Consider the following 13,079-nt stretch of genomic DNA (forward strand, 5'->3'; position numbering starts at 1 on the left):
AGGGATGTAACTCAGTGGCAAAGCACTCCCCTCTCACATGAGAGGCCCTGGGTCTAATTCTAGCACCCCATGCATGCACACACACACACACACACACACACACATACACACACACACACATCTGGACTCTTCCAGGGGTTCAGCAGAAGGATAAACATGAAGAAGAGCAAAAACTTCCCCATCTTGAGAAGTTCTTCCCGTCAATGCTTGCTTCAGAGACTTCATTCATCATAATCTATGATTTTCCAGATATACACCTTTAGTATATTTGAAAATCAAAGTAACAGAGACACATGGCTATCTAAAATGTCAAAGCCACTAACAGGCTTATCATATGTATAATATACGTGCCTTACCTCTCCCCCGAAACCTAACAGAAGAACAAGCAGCCAGACTTACACTTTTTGTGAGTGGTACTGGAGACTGAACCCAGGCCCTCATGAATGCAAGGCCAAGTGTTCTAACCACTCAGGTACGTGTCAACCGTCTCTATTTTATTTTCAGTCAAGGACTCACTATACTGTGCAGGCTGGCCTCCAACTTGAGATCCTCCTGCCTTGGCCTCCCAAGTAGCTGGGATTATAGGAATATGCCACCATACCTGCTTCAAGCTTCATGTATATAATTGTGTGTGTGTGGGGGACACTCGGGATTCAACCCAGGGCTCCATGCATGTAGGGTGCATGCCCCACCACTGACGCATATCACCAGTCCCTAGATACTAGAATTCTAAAAATAACTTTATTTGTATACAACAGTGGATCCCAACTTGCACTTCCCAACAGTCTCCCTATTTTAATAACACCAATGCCCAAGACATCTTCAGAGATTTTAACTCAATTATTCTGAAGTGGCCTAGGCATCAGCATTTGAAAGATTGAATGTTGCGTGGCCAGCGTTCTAAACCACTTATACTCAAGGAAGACAACCCGTCACGGGCAGTGCCTGCCTTCGGTCTGAGCCACTCTCAGCCGGTGGTGCGGAAGGATTTTTCAACCAGCTCTCGGTACTCTCAGGCCCGCCAGTAAAAACAGACCCTGGCAGACCCTGCAATCCGTTTATCTGTATGCAAAGTTAAGACCTCGTGGAGATCAGCTCTACACTGTGGTTCTGTGTAATACACTGCTGCACAGGCGGGACAAGTCCTGTAACCTTATTTTGTCACATTATTTCTGAAAATACCTAGAAAAAATACAATCTTAAGGCAGGGTATTAAAGTGTTTTCTCCTATTTTGTCAGGAAGTGCAGAAAGATGAGTATAAAGGTGGTGTAGCCATTCTGGAAGACAGTTTGGTGGCTCCTGAAAAGACTAAATATCCAATTACTCAAATATTACACTCAGAAACTTTAACAGATATTTGTTCATACATATTCACACCAGCATTATTCGTGACAACAAAGAGGTATTAACAATCCAAGTGTCCGCTGACAGAGGAACAGATAAAACATGGCATAAACTCACAATGGAATATTATTTAGCCAGAAAAATGAACAGAATTATGACACATGCCACCAAATGAATGAACCTGGAAAACTTCATGTTAAGTAAACTATACCAGACACAAAAGGACAAGTGTTACAGGATCCACTGATAGGAAATACAGACACTATGTAAACTCACAGAGATAGACAACAGATTAGAGCACAGCAGCAGCTGGGGGAGAGAGGGTTAGGGAGAAATGGCCTAACAGACACAGTTTCTATAGAGAGTTTCGTAGAGAGCAGTGCGAGTGCACGTTATTGTGAATGTAATTAATTCACCAAATTATGGCGTGGCAAATTATGGCAAATTTTATGGCATATATATTTTACCAATTTTTTTTTACAAAATAGCAAAAAGAAGGAGAAAACTACACACAGCGCTACAGAAAGTTCCCAGTAGATACTGCCTATTGGCATATAGTACAAAAGTGGCTCAAGGCAAAGACCATAACAATAGCAACCGAAGAAAGCTTTTCAGAACAATGCATCCTAGGGAAACAAACTGCCGCTTGGAATTTGGTGCATTACTGAGGACTCAGGCAGACAGGGCCACAAGCTGCCCTCTCTGTTTCACCCACCGTACTCACCGGGTGCCTCAGGGTACAGAGTTCATACAGAATGCAGCCCAAGGACCAGATGTCACTGTAAACATAAAACCACAGGTAGGTTGGGAGCGCTGCGGAAATACATGCATTTCTCTCATCACAAAAAACTAAACATGATCCCACCAGTGAGAATAATTTTCACAAGCAATTCCTAGGTATTAAAACACACAGTGATTTTGTCCTCACACTTAGGTACTAAGAGTAATAGTCACAAACTCTCCGTTCCCCACACCCAGCCCTCCAAATCCAGGTCATTTGGGTCACATCAGTAGCATCTGGGAATTCAGTAGCAAGAGCACAAACATTCGGACTCAAATGCTTGCAGCCGGAAGAGCACTTCGGAGGCAATCAGAGAGCTTGCGGGGGAGGGAGCAGGTGCACAGAGCACCGTTTTTTTTTTGCAAGCTCCTCAGGCCAGGCAGTTTTCTACCTCCCCAGCCGGCCCTCTGCTCGGCCGCCCTCTATCCCTGGGCTGGAGGACAAGACTACACCTTCCACAAAACAGCTGTCCCAGCTCAGTTGTACAGCTGCCCCAAACCCTGCTTCTCCACGCTAGGCACCTCTGGTTCCCTCCACCGCTCCTGCCGAGTTGTCATCTCGGACTTTTTCTCAACGATACTCTCTGCAACTAATTTTTTTTAATTACCAGTTTCCCCTCAACTTTTAATTTTTTTGAATTTCGAATGTACAGAACAGTTGCCAATGTCCGTGTGCTCTTACCTAAGCTCCCAGTCCTTCAGACACTGGCTGTGCTTCTGTGCTGGTTTCCTCTTCTCTAATACCCTGAGCCTCATCTGAAAGGCTGCAAATACCAGACACTTCTCTCCTAAACATGTCACTGCAAGAATGCACACATTTCCCCACACACGATGTCGTTTTCGCATCCAAGCAATCCCACCTTACTTCAAGAAGAGCATCTAATATTTCCCCAGTTGTTTCAGTAAGACCTTTTACAGTCACTTTGACCCTAGTTAGTCAGTTCGACTCTTTCCTTTTCTGCAGCACTGGGGAATGAACCCAGGGCCTCACACATGCTAGGCAAGTCCTCTACCTCTGAGTACACCCGGCTCCCTAGTTCTCTTAAAGAAACCTACTTCAGGGCTGGGGACTTAGCTCAGCGGCAAAAGCACCTGCCTGGCAAGTGCAAGGCCGTGAGTTCGGTTCCCAGTACCAGAGAAAAACCCAAAAAAACAAAACAAAACAAAAAAAAGAAACCTACTTCATATGGATAGTCCTACCCTTTTCCAGAAGCAACTCAGCACAAAATAACGAGTCCTTAAGTGTTCCTACTGTTAGGAAATGCCATGAATGCAATACCAAAAAGAAAAAAGATATTTATGCACAAAAGCTATGTTACTGTATTTTTTTTTTTTTTTTTTTGTACCTGGAATCAAACTCAGGACCTTGCACTTTCAAGGCAGGTGCTTATGCCACTGAGCTATATCCCCAGCCCAAAGTGTATGTTATTCACAACACCACTTATGATATTGAAAAGTGAAAATATAAGGCCAGCAGCAGAGAAATGGTTAAGTAAATTCTGGAAGAGCCATAGAGTAAAACACATATAGCCATGAGAAATACTTATGAAGAGCATAACTATGTGGGGAAATGAATATGATATAATATAAAGTGGGAAAAAAGGGTACAATGTGCATATAGAATATATCAACTGGAAGCCAGGCGTAGTGGTGCATGCCTGTAATCCCAGCACTTGGGAGGCTGAGGCAGGAGGATCACCACAAGTTTGAGGCCAGCCTGGGCTATGTACTGAGTTCAAGGCCAGCTTGAATTACAGAGCAAGACCCTGTCTAAAAAGATACATCAAAAAATTTAAAAAAAAATTTAAAAAAATATATGTATATATACACACACACACAAATATATATATCAATCAACTGGTCCAATGGGCAAAAAGTGAATCGACAGAAAAATGTTATTTGAACACAGTAGCAGCGAAGAGTGGATGACTTCCATTTCCTTTCTTATACACCTACTGCCAACCCTCCCTGCTCACCTATTACCACACGGAGTCATACAATCTATAGGTAGAAAAATGTTTCATACCGAAAAGTCTTCACATGTTATCAACTGACGGAGCTGGCAACCGAGGACTTGTTACCCAGCCCTGTAAATGTCAACCCCCAAATATGGTACACACTAAAAAACTACACCTGCTCCCACCTCCCGAAATTGCGATTTAATTGGTATGGATGAGGCCTGCGCTTTGGGATTTTTAAAAGCCAGAACAGCAAAGTTTGGGAATCGGTGATACAATTCATTAGACTCGCAGAAATGACTAGTCTTTCTTCTAACATTTATAACTAGTTCCTCTCAGTTCTAACACAGCTGGATAACTGACTTTCTTCTAAAAGCCTGAGAATATAGATTCCCACATTGCTTTCAAATATATTTTTGTTTTAAGAATTTCATTGGCTTACATTAATTCATTATTTGTGGCATTAGGAATCAAAGCCTTATACATGCTCCGCAAGTGCTCTACCACTGAGCTGCAGCCCCAGCCTAAGTAAACCACCATGCTCATGCACCGGCTTTAAACTGGCACCAGCACCATTTGCAGGCCGCCAGACCTGTCACCAAACGGTCACCCTCTCACCAAATAAAGACATCACTTACCTTTTATTGTTATAAGGCAGGTTCTCCCAAATCTCTGGGGGCACGTAATAAGGTGTTCCCACATACGTACAAGCGAATGCCATGGGACTAAAACCATAAAAAAGGCAAAGGAGGATTACAGGGTATTCCTGAAAATGGATATTCTGACTACGGTTACTGCAAGAGAATAGAGACATACTTGGCGAGAAGACGGGCAGATCCAAAATCTCCCAGTTTCACTTTTCCGTTCTGGGTGAGGAAGACATTCTGTATTGAAAAAGAAGAACTCAGATTCCGTCTTCCATCATTCAAACACAAGGCAGCCGTTTCCACGGAAGCTGTTTCCAAACTTGCAGATGATGGAGATTAAGGGTAGAGATGCTGAAAACTCAGTCTCTGAGCGGACTGCAAAACAGCAGAGCCCCTCCTGACAGCTACATATTCCCCCGCTTGGGGATTCAGGATAACTGCTTTGAAATCTAACACAAATTTCCAGAGGCATTACAGAGCAGACCAACTGACTAGGCCCCTGGGTCGGGGTGCCACCCAGTGGCGAGCCCAGGTACTGACCATTTTCCATCTGAGAACGAAGGGAGGCAGCCTGCTGGCACCTTTAACAGGACGGGACACTGGTGAACATACATCACAAAAGAGCTTTCGATGACTTTTTCACAGGCACTACTTAATCTGATTAGTATAAATATTAGGTAAAAGCGTATAAAGTTTCAGCACAAATAAGCTCTCAAAATCTACTGTACGATGTGGTGACTATGGTTACTGTATGGTATTTTTTCAAAATGTACGGTATTCTTGAGAGCTACTTAGAGAGTAGATCTATTTTTTATTCTATTTTTGTAGTGCCGGGATCAAGCCCAGACCCTCACACATGCTAGGCAAGCACTGTACTACTGAGCTACACCCCCAGCTCTGCAAGTGGATCTTAAATGTTCTAATCACAAGAAAGTGCATGAGGTTAGCGATAGATTAACTCCGCTTAATCACAATGTGTGAATATATCAAAACATATACACTATAAATATATGTAAATTTTATTTATCATTTTTATCTTAGCAATGATCGGGAAATTTTTTAATTTAAAAATACAAATAAACAAATATATTTAGCTAGCAAACAACTCTACACTATAGAAATATCCCTAAAGGAAATGAGTAACAGAAAAAAGATAATGAAACCAAGTGCAGTGGCATGCCTGTAATTCTAGTACAGAGGGAGGCTGAGGCAGGAAAATTCCAAGTTCAAGGCCAGCCTGGGGGGAACTTAGCAAGATCTGGTCTCAAAATTAAAAAAATAAAAATGGCTGCACATGTATGTCACTTAGTGTAGCTCAACCCTGTGTTCATTCCCAGTACCACCACACACACACACACACACACCACACACACCATTAATTTCTTTTTTTCCAAGCCCCAAAACATATTCCACTCACCTTGGACTTGATGTCTCTATGTAGCACACGTTTCTTGTGAATATGATTTACCCCAAGGCACATTTGTGTAAACCAATTAAGTATCTATAAGAAGAAAAGCACACAACATCTGCACAAATGCAGTAACTTATACATGTCAAGCCAAAATTCCAAAGACTCGTCTTTAGGCCTTAGCTGCTAGGGTTTTACATGTGAATACAAAACTCATGAAAATTACACAGTTCAACTAAGATTCTATCAGAAAAGCTATGGTTTCCATGTTTCATCATTTTATGTATGATCCAAATAGCTCGAGCCAGTTGTAGAGGTGCATGTCTATAATCCCAGCACTCAGGAGGCTGAGGCAGGAGGACTGCCGTGAGTTCGAGGCCAGCCTGGGCTACATAGTGAGTTCAAGACCAGCCTGGTGAAACCCTATCTCAAGAAAACAAAAACAGGGCTGGGGATATAGCTCAGTGGCACAAGCATCTGCCTAGCAAGCGCAAGGTCCTGAGTTCGATTTACGAACAAAAAAAAACCCCAAGTAAATAGCTATTTTAATAAAACCTCTTGTATATTTTTATTGTGTTCAATCAAATACCTTAAATGCATACATAAAAGTAGTTCACCATTAAGAAATATGTAACAGCCTTTCTAGTGTAATCATTACATTGAATTTCATTTATTTTTTCAGAATATTCATGATGACATCAAAGGATTTCACTGTGTTGTCAACGATGCTCTGAGGTATTTTCTTTCCTTTTTGGTATTAGGGATCTATCCTAGGTCCTTATGCACGCTAGGCTTTCTACCCCTGAGCTACATTCCCCACTCTTGGAATTTATCCTTCTAACAGTACAATTTTTAGATCCTGGCATAGTGACACAGGCTGAGCCAGGAGGATCACTGCCTGGGCTACACAGTGAGTTCAAGGTCTGCCTTAATTACACAGTGAGACTGTCTAAAAATCAAAACAAGAAGATACAACTTCTAAATGAAAAATACTTATATACTTTCAAAACATGTTATGACCTAAATCAAAGTAACCCCCACTGAAGACACTTATTTAAAGATTTTCCTTGGCCAATTCATTATAAAGATATTTACTACGTGTTGGGACTCAGAATATGATACTCCAAAGTATGGAGTATGAAATTTTAGAAGGCACAATAGATTTTATTTTGTACTCCTAGATCGTGAGAAGGAGGCCTCCCATTTCTGTTTCTTGATAGTAGCTACTCACAGTCTTCTTCCTTCTAAAGCTCAATGTATTTCCTTAAATCCAAGACTTGCTGCCGCTTTCATGGGAAACTGCATGTGCAGGGACAGGAGGGCGTGCGTGCTTTCCTCACCGTCAGGACTGGCAGTCCTATCACACACAAAAAACCAGGCCCTCGCACGCTAGATATTTGGAACTCAAGGAAAGGGGCAGGAAACAAGATGTTTCTGACCTTTGTCCTGTTCCCCTCTGTCCCCTCAGGCAGGCCACAAAAACCAGAATGCCTCTCACCCAAGGTGGTCACAGAAACTAGAACCCTTCTTCCCTAAAACCAACCACGGGGAAAACTGAAAATCTTACTGTCACTTTACCCCACCTTTCTGCAAAAGTTGGCCATAAAGGAATTCCCCCACCTATCCTGTGTGGAAGTAATCTTAAGATTCTTATTCTAGAACAGCTCTTGCCCTATACCGGGAAGGGAGGAAGGCCACAGCGAAAGCCCAAGAAAAGTCCTAGCACACAGGACTTGCTAGTTTTCACCAATCATCCTGTTACCATCAGGTTTCACTTTCTTCATCCACATTTCTACACAGCTGTCCAGGCTTTGTTGAATCTAAGCATACAATAGTTTTCCCTGGGTCTCTGGGCCGTCATTTCTAAAGGCTCTCATGTCATGGAAAACTACGAGTAAATGTGACATGTTTTTCTCTTGTTCTCCTTCTTTCTTGTGTGTGGTAGGAATGTCAGTCCTGCCGGTGAGGAAAGCGGGTACGCCTTTCTATCCCTGCACATGCAGTTTCCCATTAAAGTGGCAGCAAGTCTTGGATTTACGGAAATATGTTGAGCTTTAGGAGGAAGAAGACTGTGAGTAGCTACTATCAAGAAACAGAAATGGGAGGCCTTCTCACGATCTAGGAGTACAAAATGAAATCTATTGTGCCTTCTAAGATTTCAGAACGGTAAAAAAATCAAGATTTTAAATATCCAATATAAGGACTAAGCAATGTAATTTGGAATTTTTTTTTTTTTTTTGAGACAGTGTCTCACTATGTCCTCCAGGCTGGCTTTGAACTCATTCTGTAGCCCACCCAGGCTGGCCTCAAACTTGTGGCAGTCCTCCTGCCTCAGCCTCCCAAGTGCTGGGATTACAGGTGTGTGCTACCATACCTGGCTGAAATTCTTCTAAGCATGTAAGTTTGACCCCTTCATATTTTATAACTTGAATGGACTTTACTTCTTTTTGTTTGTTTTTGTTTTTTTGAGCCAGGGTCTCACTACATGGTTCAGGCTGGCCTTGAACTACATAGCTGAGGCACTGATCACCTCCCCAGTGCTAGGATTACAGGCATGTGCCACTGCGGCCGGCTTGACTTTACTTCCTAAGTCTTTCAGGCAGCCATCCTGAGGACACTAAGCAGTAACAATGGTCCAGAAACCAGCTGTTTCTAACTAGTGGACCACGTAATCATAGATATTAATGATTTTAATTTATACAAAGTCTATGAGAAAAGTTGCTTCTAAACTTTGAGGGAAACTATGTAAGTCAGTTCTCTTACCGTATGTTCAGGAAATAACTTTCCTTTTTGTTGTTTAATCTTCTGCATTAGATCCCCTTCATCACAATATTCCATCACAATATACAGATGTCCTTCAACTAAAATAAAAACAGGACTCCTTAGGAAAGTCACAGTTGCTACAGACCAAATTTAGAAAATGTACGTATTTGGAGAAATTCATATTTACCTTCAAATGATTCCTTAAAGGCAACAATATTGGGGTGTTTCATTTTGGCTAATAGGACAGCCTCCCTCCTAGAATTCTGTGTATCAGAGAAAGACTAGGAAAAGATTTTAAATAAGCATAAATTTCATACTGAGTTTTAAAATAGCTTTACTGTAATATTACATATTGTTAATAGGACCAGAGCTACATTCAGTTTTATAAAACTACTTTTCCTCAAGTTTATCAAGCCCCCAAAGAAAATACATAATTTTTCAACTATAGCCATGTTTTACATGCTTGAGGTGATCCACTTGTATTATACTCTTTTCTCATTCCTCTCACATAAAGAACGCAAACTAGGTAGCATATCTGTGCAAACATCACCAGACTTGGACAGCCAGGGTACCGCCAAAAATAATATGTCCTAACAGAAAAGCCAGGGTTTCATGTTCTAATGGTCAAAATCACTTTATCCACCCTGGGGCCCAGATTTTTAAAATATGCTGGTGTATTATCACATCAAGGATGGACAATGACAACAGGTTAAATATGTTTCCAAAACTATCCCTAATTTACTCTATGAGGAGAAAAATCAATGTCTTACTCTTTTTTCTTTATGTGAAAACAGACGTTTATTGCAGAACTTTTTTTAATTAAATGCCTCAAACAACAAAACATACTACCCTAAACAGACAATGAACTGGTAGTATACAAATCTTTCATGGTAGAAGTATGTTTGTTCTTTTTTTGTTGTTTTTTTTTTGAGGCAGGGTCTCACTATGCAGCGCAGACTGGCCTTGAATTCACTCATGTAGCCCAGGCTGGCCTCGAACTCATGGTGATCCTCCTGCCTCAGCCTCCTGATTGCTGGGATTACAGGCAAGCATCACTATGCCTGGCTAGAGAACTATATATTTTTTTAAAATGTGAGGTCTAAAAAATCTTTAGTAAGCAACCTCGCCTGAAAGTCAAGGGCTGGAATTATAGTCTTGATGAATGCCATTAGGAAAAGGATGTATAACATCTACCACACATCCATTTCACAAACAGCATGTTTCCAAAATTATACATTAGCAACTCCACAGACATCATCAGGATGAGTTCCAAAATACGCTGCTTTCACATTCATCCTTGAGCCATATTTGAAGGTATCCATTTTAATCCTGGGGCTTTAAGAATATCTTTTCTGTTTTAATTGGTTTTGTTTCCATATTCATCGTCTTCATAATTAGCACAGTCTCTCTTCTTGGCAGACTTTTTTCCAACTCTCCTCACCAAGGTCTCCTATCTTCTAGTCATTTGTCCATCTGACACATCAAGCTCTACTGTTTCATCTTGCCCTTCCTCCTCTGCTTTGTTCTTAGTGTTCATCTTGAGCATTAATTCCTTAACTTCAGGATTAAATCCTCTGAATGACATTCTTCCATAGTAAGATCCTCACAACTAAGAAAGTCTGGGCCAGAGATGTAGCTCAGTGGCATAGCTCCTGCCTGGCAGGTGCAAGGCCCTGAGTTTGACTCCTGGTACCACAAAACAAACAAACAAACAAAAAAAAAAAACAGAAAAGAAAAGAAACTCTGCTCTTATATTATGAAATACTTTCTCTTTAACCATCGGCAAATCAAAGTACCAGTGCTCTTTGCTAATGATCTTCTCTGCCTCCTCTCTAGGTGTTTCTTGGTTTCTGAGGCCAGTCCTCTTTGCATGAACTTCATGTGTAGCAAGTTCTTGGTTGACTTGGTGTTGCACTTGGCTGCCAGGCTGACTCCAGCCTGGGGCAGCGTTCCAGCCACATGCCCCTTGAATGTCTCACTTTTATAATCAAGAAACTGGATAGGGACTGGTAGAGCGCTGGCCTAGCATGTGCAAGACCCTGGGTTCCATCCCCAGCACTGCAAAAACAAGAAGAAAAGAAACTGCCACAGGCTGGGTAATAGCACAAAGGTTCTCGGAACCACTGCAGCAACCAAAAATATGTTAAAACACAAACTCACAGGCATACCCAGACCTGCAGAATCACATGTTTGATACACTCTCAAGTCTGAAATAAAGCAGACTGTGGGGAAAATAAACCTAGCACTCTAAGAACTTTATTAAAATGTATTTGTAGAAAGTTGGTCAAAATAACATTAAGCTATCTTCCTGACGTGGGTTCTTCCATAGAACAATGATGATAAACTATAATAAATTGTCTACAGGGAAATAAGATTATAAACTGATCCAATGAGTAGGTTGCCTGACAACTACAGGTTTGTATTTCAAAGATTTGTTCATCACTGTATTTTTATGTTCTTTTATGATTATTGTACCCTAGTTGCTTTTGTTAATGGTTTTGTTCATACTGTGTATATGAAATTGGAAATTATTACAGAGATAAAATAGCACACAATGACTGTTTCTCACCCTTTGTTGAGGACACTATCCTAAGAACTGCATAAAATATATCAAGCCCTTGTGAAACTAGTAATGAATAAACTATTACATATTTTTCAAGGAGAAATTCCGTATTAAACCTCAAGGATTTACTCTCCTATAAATTACATGTTCACTTTCTATGTAAGCTACTTTCTTTAGCAGTAACCTTGGGAAGCCTTATTTCTTTCATGGCAAACATCCGATTGTTGCTTTTCGGCTGAACCAAAAGAGCTCTGCCGAAGGAGCCCTCCCCGATCACTCTCAGGACCACATAGCCGTCCATGCCGGGCACCGCAGCTGGGCTCTGCGCAGGCAGCCACCTCCTGTGCTCCCAAACTACACTGAAAAACAGAAACATCCGACAGTCAATTCACCCAAAGCAGCTCCCATCACCAGGCAGGCCAACAGCAAGGATTTCCTTCCGAAGGGGATCAGCACATGCCACCCCCAAAATATGCTATTTTTGCCTAAGGATTATTTTGAACTGAAAGCAATTTGCTTGTTTGCCTTGGCCCTTCTGATCTAAATACAAGGCATACATTTCACTATGTAAAAGGCCACCAAAGTTCCACTTGTAAATATGTCTTCTCCGTTTTCAGGAAGAAGAGATTTTATCAGTGGGGAAAGCACCACTTTGAGTCTGCATAATAAACCTTACTAAATAACTCTTACCCTTAGTTTCCCCAAAATATTTACCTTTCTATGACAGTTTACCCCGGGGACTGTAGTAATAAGCGGGACCCTAGCTGTAGCATTTTACATTTACACATAGGTACTAAAACTTTCCCCGTTAATCTGCCTGTTGCTAGTTGAATCTGCAGGGCCTCTAAGAAGACAGAGGAGTTCTTCCTCCCGCCCACTTTCGGGGACAGGTGGGCTCTGAATCCTCACAAGTCTCTCCTGGTTCCTGCCGCCGCGGACACCCGGTGCAGAGGTGATCACAAACCTCACTAAGTTTGGAGGTGGGGAAAGTTTTGTTTTTATGGCATTGGGAGCTGAACCCAGGGCCTTCGCACTAAGCTATGTGCCCTGCCCTTTATTTATTTTGAGACATAAAAATAGTGTGCTTTTTTTTTTTTTTTTCCAATCACAAGGAATTCTAAATAACGGAGCACATTCACAGCAAAGCCAAAACCACACATCAAAACATGTACTATAGTGATCCGTAAAACTTTCAGTTTGCATTCCTGTATTATCACAGAATTACCAGGAAACCCGAGAAATAATTTCTCCAGATAACCACCTTAGATGCATCGTCTTCAAAACCAATGATCTACAAGATCAGTTAGGTCTCTGAGTATACCCGGGCACGGGAAAGACACCCGTCCGCTACCACTATCCTAATCTTCAGCAGTACATTACGCTTCCTCTGTTCCCGGTCTTTGTTTCTTCCAGGCCTTCATTTTACGCAATGGAGAGAGCTAAGGCAGAGCAGCCAGACTTTTCTTAGCTAAAAACCGCGCGGGTCCTTTCAGGTTAGAGTACTCTGCGAATGCCCGCACTGGGTTCGCCTCTGAGACCCACGGTAGGCTACGCAGGTGCGCGGCGCACGCGCAGCGGGGCGCAGCCGCACTGCAGCGCCCGCCCGCGCCGCCCC

General features: G+C 41.9%; 1 protein-coding gene across 7 annotated transcripts in view; it reads right to left on the reverse strand.

Annotated features, from left to right (window-relative positions):
• The window catches only part of Nek3 (NIMA-related kinase 3), a gene marked incomplete in the record, with an annotated part of 29,215 nt that overhangs the window by 15,823 nt on the left and 313 nt on the right, over window positions 1–13,079 (reverse strand). For 4 of the 7 annotated variants that reach the window (XM_013515777.1, XM_013515775.1, XM_013515776.1 and 1 more), the window contains 7 exon segments: window positions 2,070–2,124; window positions 4,722–4,808; window positions 4,900–4,967; window positions 6,148–6,231; window positions 8,902–8,999; window positions 9,089–9,182; window positions 11,649–13,062. In XM_013515777.1, the coding sequence (XP_013371231.1) occupies window positions 2,070–2,124; window positions 4,722–4,808; window positions 4,900–4,967; window positions 6,148–6,231; window positions 8,902–8,999; window positions 9,089–9,182; window positions 11,649–11,840 (678 nt within the window). 7 annotated transcript variants of the gene reach the window in all.

This window comes from Chinchilla lanigera, unplaced genomic scaffold (assembly GCF_000276665.1).
Source record: "Chinchilla lanigera isolate Chin_1 unplaced genomic scaffold, ChiLan1.0 scaffold00030, whole genome shotgun sequence".
NCBI classification, from domain to species: Eukaryota; Metazoa; Chordata; class Mammalia; order Rodentia; family Chinchillidae; genus Chinchilla; species Chinchilla lanigera.